This window comes from Colletotrichum scovillei (assembly GCF_011075155.1).
Source record: "Colletotrichum scovillei strain TJNH1 chromosome Unknown Contig00004, whole genome shotgun sequence".
In the NCBI taxonomy this organism is placed as follows: domain Eukaryota; kingdom Fungi; phylum Ascomycota; class Sordariomycetes; order Glomerellales; family Glomerellaceae; genus Colletotrichum; species Colletotrichum scovillei.
Genome location: NW_023336262.1, coordinates 679,596 through 688,526, shown reverse-complemented (window position 1 = coordinate 688,526; position 8,931 = coordinate 679,596). Strand labels below are relative to the sequence as shown.

The following is an 8,931-nucleotide window of genomic DNA, read 5'->3' as shown; positions in this document are numbered from 1 at the left end:
AAGTCAGCGTCGGGGGTTTTTTATATTCTGATTGTGGTTGGGTGAGTGTGAGAGGGAGGAGAAGGGTTTGGTAGGGACTTTGAGGCGCACGGATGGTTGGGTTGATGACGTCTGTGGGTTGGATTGAGAGGTAACGGGAACGGAGAGGGAGAAGTTTGTGGTGGGTGTGCATGTGGAAGGTGTTGAAGAGGTGTTTTGAGGTTTCGTGATGTTGTAGGATTGCGATGTTGTGGTGTGGTGATGTTGCGAGGCTGGGAGGTCTGTTTTGTAGACCTGCATCGACAACGACCTTTGGATTGGTTTTGGTTTCCAAGTATCATCCGTAGAAGGCAAGAGATCCTAACCGCCAACCGTCTGCTCCTGCATTCCTAAACACGGGCTGTTGCACTGAGTATATATCGAGGCCTTAGGTCAGGAATCGTCTACCCGGCAAGCTCGTTGACCAGCCAGGGGGCATTGCGGAGGACCCAGTCCCAAAAGTCCTTCTAGTCATGACTGCCGCCTTGCTGATGGTGCTGAAATCGGCATCTGCTCGATTTATCTCTTAAGCTGGGAACTGTGGGTTCTGTTTAACGGCGCCCGTTCGTGCTTGTTCCGTATTCGTGAGGCTGGCGTGACGAATACGGGGAGGGAGGTGAACGGGCGTTCGGGATGAAAGGTGAAGGTCGTCTTTGTGGGTTGAGATGTGAATGTGAGTGATTGGTAGGCAGTTGAATGTTCAAGGGGGTGAACGATATCAAGATACAAAACGCAAGCATTCAACCCATCGCAAGGAGATGCCAATTATTGGATTGTCTTGGATAACCTTAGCTTCTTCGTCAGACTCCTGTTTTATACAGAGGCCCTCAGTTCTTGGGTATAGATCCTCTTTGGTGGTCAAGAACAGAGTCTTCCTCAACAAAGAAGAAATCATTGCGAGGCCATCGGTTCCTCCACCATACTTGATACAACGTACTGGCCTTCCCTCTCTCACTTAAACTCCCTTTCTCTCCGTGCTCACGCTGAAAGTATCCGTCCGTATAATCTTCCTATCAAAGTCATCCTGGCTCAGTATCATCTCCTGACTGCTACAACTTCTCGCCCCTGCGATCTTTGATTCCGTCTCGTCCAGACTGTCTTCATCAGTTCGTCTCTCTACTCTCGTGCTGGTCCCCCATGTGCGAGGTTGCGCCTCCGTCTCGGACTTTGCCCTTCCACTAGGGCCCATTTCATAGTTCTCGTAGGTATGTCTTCCTCCGCTGGGACCGGATCCGAATATGCGCTTGCCAAAGATGCGCTCGCCAAGCGGTTGGAGTATGGGTATGCAGGCGGCTATGATCATTGTGCCGCCTTCGACTCTGTGTGATTTGGGATAGATTAGCGTTGCGTGTACTTTGGACGACTCGTCTCTTACTCACATTGTCCAAATTACCAAATCCGCTGTATCATCTAGAGGTAATCGTCAGCCGAGAGATCCTAGGTGGCAGTCGAAGGGAGTTCATGACATACATGTGAAGTCGCTGCTCGCAAGACTTGGGACGCGGGTGCATTTGTAAACCGCGACTACGGACGAGCTACTCAATGTCAGCACATTCTTGTCGTGATGGCTACCGACTGTCTCCTTACATAGACCCAATACCCAGCGCAACACTCAAAGCTGCCTTTTTCTTGATGCTCATCTGTAGTCTCGCAAGCACCAATGCTGGATAGACAGCGAGGTACAAGTCAACAAAGGCGCCAAAGGCTATCTCACATGTCAGTAGGTCGTTGCGTTAAGTTGGCCTCGTTATCAAGGGAAGCTTAGCCTCGTACCTCCCGTGTAAATAGCAAACGAGACCAATATCCATTTATCCAGGCAGTGACCAGATACGGAAAAGTCCCATTGCGATTGCGTTGGCTGGCAATGTGTGAAGAGGAGAATCATGTTGGCCGTCAGGTTGAGAAGGCAGAAGAGGGATAGGGCCCAGAGGAACGTCTTGTGCCATGGACTCGGGTTCAGAATTCGCGTCAGGAGGGCGACGACGGCGAGCTTGGGTAGGCCAAACGACATGACGCCGGCTGGGAAGCCGGCGATTGTCCAAAAGATGGCTCCGGACTTTTGCTGGGTGGTCAAGAGCTCGAAGTGTAGGCCCATGCCGTGTGATACAGCAACCACGGCGGTCGCGACGCTCACCCAGCTACAGATCTATATGCGGTTGGTGAACCTAGTCAGACAGCCAATATTGGGGTATTTGATTGGAGACAACTCACTACTGACGCCACGATGAGGTAGTCATCTGAATGGACCTTCTTTAGTATCACGCTCCGTACATAGAGTCTTGCTGCAGTGAAGAGGGTGCTGAGAGCTGTGACTGAGATGATGATCCCTAGGGAGGAAGGCCCCTTATTTTCGGTGTCATTTGATGTCAATGTTGACATTGCTCTTGTGGAAAGGCGGCAATTGAGAATTGATGGGATCGAAGAAAGTCAATTCTAAAAAGTACGGACGAGAAAGGGGGAACACAGATACCATCTGCGATGAAAAACTGCGCATCCCAGAGTTCGCACGCAGGCCTGGCTGCTGTTCTGGAACCGGAATCCAGGAATCACATCTCCTCCATTTTCAGATGCTTCCAACCGATCGAGTCAGATATTTCGGAGTTTCCAGCCGAAGATGTGATAAATCAGACCATCAGATTACCCGGTCCACAAAATCGAGATGCTGCGTAACTAGGATGGACCAATATTTGTTGGACCAACAAGATCCTTCTGGTTTCGAACAGGCCCATACACACGTAGCGAATGAACCCTTCCCGTTCAAACTGGAGTGGTTCCGGGATGCTTCACCCCACAGACGACCGTTGGACATGGTTCTGTTGCAACGATGCATGACCAACAGGTCTGTTGGTCCAGAGTTGCAGCAGAACCTTGCATGGCAGCGTGTAGAATAGATGGGAGCTTCCGTGTTTGAATCTTGGCGATCATGGGAAAAGATTCATCGGACATGGGTTCTCGTCAAGGGTTCACATGAAGAACATATGGGTATATGCAAAGAAAAGCATACAAATATGCTCGGCGATGTCCTGCACCACTGCCCAATACCCCATGTATTCAAAATCATATCCGACGTATTTGCGACCAGCATTGAAAAGAGATTTTCTTTCACATACCTTACTTAATCACACGACCCTTCATCATACCGTACTATTGATCACCCGCAATGGGCTCAGTCCCGGACAGTCTTCCTCATGGGGTCTCAGTCGACATGGCGACCCAGCCCTGCAACCTAAAAGATGTGGCAACGTTGTTGGATAGCATCGGCACGTTGGGCGCCTTCTCTCTTGACAATGAGCAGAATCGCCTTAGTCTTTTGAAGCAGGCTCGTCTGCTTGTCCAGGCTCTAGAGACACCCAGAGAGACTATGATCAAGCACCTGTGGGCACAGGTATTACAAGGTCATTCAAAGGGAGCAGACGGTGTAGTTTGCTAATTGAACTTGATACGCAGCCTGCCACTGTCTGCGCCATCGCCTCTGGAGTCGAATCGGGTCTCTTCGACTTCATGGCCCGGAGCCCAGGGCCCAAGACCGTAGCCCAACTCGCCGCGGGACTAGACTTTGACAAAGATCTACTTGCGCGTTCCATGCGGCATCTGGCGTCCACCGGATATCTACGCGAGACCGGTGTTGACGAGTACGAGACGAACCACTTTTCGAAATCACTGACCCTCCCCATCATTGGCAGCGCCTACTCTTGCGTGTAAGTCTACACCAGCCAGTCGGCATGAGAGATCGGGAAAACTAATGGCCTCTTCTAGAGTCGGCGGCGTGTGGCCTACCTTTTGCAACTTCCCCACGTATCTCAAGAAGAACGGGCGGAGAATGACACCAGAGACAGGGCCTCTACAAGACGCCATCGGCAGCAACAAGGATTTTTTCACACATATCATGGAAAAGTACCCCGCCGGCGAGTTTCAGCAGTTCATGAAAGGATACGGCCAGGGGAGGAGACTCTGGATGGACCCGGATTTCTATCCCGTAGTCGAGCGCCTCATCAACGGCGCAGACACCACCTCATCGGACGCGGCGTTCATCGTCGACATCGGAGGCGGCATCGGTCACGACCTGGACGAGTTCTGTCGCAAGCAACCTTCCGCGCCGGGCCGGCATGTCCTACAAGATCTCCCTCACGTTCTCTCACAAGCGCAAGTCCAGGACCTCGACCCCAAAATTGAGCTTATGCCGTATGACTTTGATACCGAGCAACCGGTCAAGGGCGCGAGGGCGTATTATCTCCACTCTGTACTGCACGACTGGACAGACGAGGTCTGCGAGAGTATTCTCGCGCGGGTCAAGGCTGCGATGAGGGCAGGGTATAGCAGGCTCTTGATCAACGAGAACGTTATACCTTCCAAGGGCGCAGATTGGCAGGTCACGGCGCTCGACATGGTTATGATGACTGTGTTTGCGTCGAGAGAGAGGACGGAGGAGGAGTGGTATCAGTTGCTGGAGGGAGCTGCTGGGTTGAGGATCGTCAAGGTTTGGTCTAGGGGGGAGGGGTCCGAGTCGCTTATTGAGTGTGAGTTGGCATGAAGATAGAGTAGGATCAGGAGAGAAATCTGCTCAACATGGAAAGCTGAAGTAAAGAAAGTTCTGGGCCTCGAGCATCTCACCTTTGCCGTGCTGTCAAATATCTTTCAAGTTTTTGAACCTCAGAACAGAGCGGTCTCATCCGCCCAAGCCAGCTCACTATGCAAGCAAGCAGCCTTATGATGAGCGCTGTCGAGTTATACAAGAGAGCTCCAAGACATTAAAAGGCGGTCCAAGAGGGGGAGATACCAGATGTCATCAGTGGTAAACTGAGCAGACCTGCTCGTCCGACCCAAAACATGCATGTCACTGAGCGAGCTCCCAGTCGGGATCATACTCCATAATTCCTACTAAATACATGACTAGGGCTTCTCATACAAGTCCAATCTCACGGCCTTGATGCCACTTCGCCTATAGTGCCTCGCCCCTCTTCTCTTCCCTATTTTCCCTCCCTCTTCTTCCCTTACCTCTTGCACCTTACCTCTCGTGCCGTATTCGTCATATGTGTTTGTGAATACGAAACGGGTGCCGAGTATTGAGGATAAGAAGAACGGTCAAAATACCTAGAAAGCACTCGCAGAGACTGCCGGTGCTCCTATTGAGCAAGAAGCTGCGCGGACCTTCGGATTGAAGTCTTTGCCGCCTTCTATGACGGCATCGACTGCTCTTCGGGGGTTGACTAACGAGCACGAGTACAGCGCCGTCAGAGTCTATGTCGAGGGACTTTATCGCGCTATTATAAAGAAATTTTCCTTTATTACGGTACGGTGATCGTCAAGGAACCCACCAAGCTGAAGAACGATGTGGAGGGTCTCGAGGTTGAGGGCGCACCTAGCGATAGTGAAGCGAGCGAAGGACAGGAAGGCGTCGAGATGAAGCACGCCGAGTCGGCATAGGATTTGACGATGAGATGGGGTATTACGCATCGACAGATGAAAGACGATAATTCCCCTGGGCGAACATAAACTTATCAATTAACCGGCTGATGTTTCTTTTGTCTTCCCAGCAGGCAGGCATTACTTGATCTTGCTGGCCAAAGCCCCAACATCCTCACAACTCAAAACCACAACAAAAGCATCATAAACACCACCACATCGTCCCTATAACTCACAAAAGCAAAAGAATACTCCTCGACGGGGAATTGAACCCCGGTCCCCTGCGTTTTGTTATAGGGAATAATTCCCCGTTGACAAGCAGATATCCTCACCACTAGACTATCGGGGAAGTGTGGATGTTGACATCCAGTGATAGTTGGTTGAGCGGTCGAGACCCGCTGAGGGTATACAAACCCACAGATGGAGCTTCGCAATCAAGTGGGTGTAATAAAATAGTGTGCCCCTCTTCCTACAACGATACTTTTCTTGTCCTGGCCACAGGTATTTACATCAACCTAGGTTATCCATAGGAGTCAATATTTCCTGGGCGGGGCCGAATAGCTCAGCCTTTCTTCTCAGCCACAAAGAAGCCAAGACAAGACAAGTAAACTTGAGGCGAATCCTTTATAAGCCATTCATGAATCATGCTAGTCCTACATACAACTTCCCTCCTCTCTTCAACACCTCCCTCACGGAAGCAACTCTCATCTCAAGCCACGCCCAGATCTGCCGCCCCAATCTCTCCTCTCAACAGCGGGAAAGAGGAAAAGCAGTATTAACATCGACAGTAATAGTTTTTCCGTAGTCTCCTAGGTAGTGCTGGTCACCCCTGAAACCATTCCACCACCATATACCTCCCCCCCAGAAACGCCAGGCCAACGGGGAAACCCCCCCAAAACAAGCAAACAGTAACTTCCATCGAGCATACCATGCCTCTCCTTGTTCATCTTCACCTTCAACTTCAAATGCCACCGCGGAATACATCAGACTGGATCTTAACCCTCTTCCCCGCAGCCTCACCCGAACCAAGTCCATCCGAAGAGCGCTTCACGCCTCGGGTCACCATCCCGCTCGTCGCCCTCCTGGGAGAATCAACACCCGCGCTCACCATCTTGGAAAGGGTAGACGGTCCATTCGGCATCTTGCCCTGAGAAGACTCCGACTTCATCATCTTCCGAGCAGCAACAGACTCAGCCTTGAGAGCGCCAAGATGCCTCGTATGAAACACCGCCCTCTTCTCCCTCCCGTGACCGCAAACCCTCACAATACCGCCGCAAAAGCTGCACTCGCGCCTGCCCATCGCCGATTCAAACCGGCCGTCAGGCGTGGGATAGAAGCCGGGGATCGCAATCAGCTCCTTCTAAGAGTGCTTGCCCTGCGGCACAATCGCCTTGTCGATCTGCAGGTTCCCCCTTGCCATCTTGTCCTTCTCGTCGCCGAAGCGCGACTCGAACTCCCGCTGCTGGTCCTGGTGCCTCTCGAGGGATTCGCGGCACTCCGGCGGCAAGAGGGCCTTGAGGTCGTCGCCGATGGCCAGGATGCCGTTGAAGGGTTTCAGGAAATCGGGGACCTCGGCGGGTCGCTTTCCGGCGGATTGGACGCCCGCGCGCGGTATTTCGTAGACGATATCCACCACGTTGAAGTTGCGCTGCACGGCTGAGGGTACGGAGGGGAATGCGCTGTTCGAGTCGCTTGTGTCGCCGGGGGTCACTCTCTCGACGCGGGCGCGGGTAGGCTGTGTGTTGACCGGCTTCTGCATCAGATTTGTGTGAATGTCGTATGCGCCGTTCCGCAACGTTGCCATGCGGATGGCGTTAAGGCGACTGTTGAACTCGCTGAGCCTTGTTAGTGTGACATATTTTACGACCCAAAGATCCAAACCCACCTTGCAGCACGAGCGTGCTCCAGTTGCCAGTTCGTATCGTTCACGTTGACCCTCTTCTTCTTGACCTCCGTCAAACCGGCAAGGGGATCCGAGGCAGCCGGTGTTTGGTTGGTATGGTACACGGCACTGGCACCGAACCACGCAACATACTGATTTGTGTTGTACGGCTCGTTGGGGTTGAAGACGTCTGACGGGTCCGCAATGTGTCCCTCAATGATGCCAGAAGCTCGCATGTCAGCCACGCGGTAGTCGTCCACGATATTCCGACCTCCCACAATGATCCTCGCGCCGAACTCGACAAAGACGGATCGCGCCGTGACGATACCTATCGCACGGCCCTTGTATGAGTGGGGAATGATATTCCGCTCAATCATGTCCATCTTCTCGTCGTCGCTCACGATAATCTTGTACAGCTTCGGGTGCTTGTTGAAGAACAAGTAGCTGTCGCGGAAACCGACGCAACGGGCGGGCTCCGTGGACAACATGTACTGCCGCTCGCCGCGATCCTTGACCGTGAATGTTCTGCAGCGGTACTGGCGGCCGCCCTGGAGGTTACCGAGCTTGTCGACCTTTGTCTCGCCTTCCGCGTCCTCGGGAAGCACGCACTCGTCGTCGACAATGTCGACCTCTGTGCCCTCCTTGTCAATCACCTGCTTGAGCTTGGGAGGTGCCTGTCCAGGCGCAGGCCGACGCCCGCCGCGACCGCGCCAGCCTCCGCGACCTCTACGTCGCGGCGTGTCGGCTTCGGATGCGGGTACGGTGATCATATTGTCCCAGCCCGGTGGCTTGTTCTTCGGGGGCCGTCCTAGTCGCTTGCGACGCACCACAGGCTCGGTCGGGGGAGTGGGTTCTTTGGCTGAAGGTTCGGATTCCTCTCCCTCGTCGTTTGCTTGCTCTTCCTCTTCCTCCTCTCCGTCTTCGTCGGCGGCTTCCTCCTCATCGCCTGACTCATTTGCCTTCTCTTCTTCTTCTTCCTCCTCATCCTCTTCGTCTTCTTCGGGTGGCGCCTCGTGCTCGGGCTCGGACTCGACAGCTTCGGGGACGGGCTCATCATCGTCGATGCCCTCAAAGGCTCTGGGTGTGCTCTCTATATTCGGTATGGGTCAGCAAGCAGCTTCCGCTCGTGAAAGCCGACAACAGTCATGGCTGGGATAGCGACTTGTTCGAGAGGTAGCTGTCGTGGATGGAGGGGTACACGAAGCGCAGCGGAAACCCTTGAGCCGTCATGCGCCCGCATCCCACAGAACAACAAGCTGTGGAAAGAGCTTCGAGCAGATGATCCATCTCCAGCATGTTGCAGGCCATTCACGGAATTCAATCACGGGCCATACAGCTCCTAAAGTCGCGACCAAAGGTGAACAGTTGGGGAAAGCTTCAACTTACGCAGCGCAGCAGAGGCGCGCTTGGCGGCAGCCCTGCCGGACCGAGAACGACGTCCGGACATTGTGAAGCGCGCAAGTCGGGGACACGAGGCGGATGGTGAAGTCGAGATGGGTATTTGTGGGCGCAATTCGCAAGTTCAGTGCAGTGCAAGGCTGAACGATGGTCAATCGGCGCTGGTAGATGGAGTCGCGTCGCGAAGCAAGGCTCAGCTTTCCCTGCGGTGGGAAAAAGTCATTGGGGGC

The 8,931-nt window shown here is 53.3% G+C and overlaps 3 protein-coding genes across 3 annotated transcripts; 1 reads left to right on the top strand and 2 right to left on the bottom strand.

Annotated features, from left to right (window-relative positions):
- Positions 1-973: 973 nt before the first annotated feature.
- Positions 974-2,397, bottom strand: HER10_EVM0011635 (uncharacterized protein; the record flags this gene model as incomplete). The annotated part of the gene is made up of 6 exons (XM_035481062.1): positions 974-1,337; positions 1,398-1,428; positions 1,489-1,553; positions 1,606-1,723; positions 1,792-2,164; positions 2,230-2,397. The coding sequence occupies 6 exons, from the start codon at positions 2,395-2,397 to the stop codon at positions 974-976; spliced, it is 1,119 nt and encodes a 372-aa protein (XP_035335386.1).
- A 781-nt stretch (positions 2,398-3,178) lies between these two features.
- Positions 3,179-4,549, top strand: HER10_EVM0008892 (O-methyltransferase; the record flags this gene model as incomplete). Its single annotated transcript, XM_035478399.1, has 3 exons — positions 3,179-3,403; positions 3,466-3,716; positions 3,775-4,549. 3 exons carry the CDS (start codon positions 3,179-3,181, stop codon positions 4,547-4,549), a joined length of 1,251 nt encoding a protein of 416 aa, XP_035335197.1.
- A 1,586-nt stretch (positions 4,550-6,135) lies between these two features.
- Positions 6,136-8,880, bottom strand: HER10_EVM0000371 (chromatin remodelling complex subunit). Its single transcript, XM_035470156.1, has 3 exons — positions 8,690-8,880; positions 7,307-8,393; positions 6,136-7,256 (listed from the first exon to the last, which is right to left on the bottom strand). Exons 1-3 carry the CDS (start codon positions 8,748-8,750, stop codon positions 6,782-6,784), a joined length of 1,623 nt encoding a protein of 540 aa, XP_035334573.1. The 5' UTR covers positions 8,751-8,880; the 3' UTR covers positions 6,136-6,781.
- Positions 8,881-8,931: the final 51 nt, after the last annotated feature.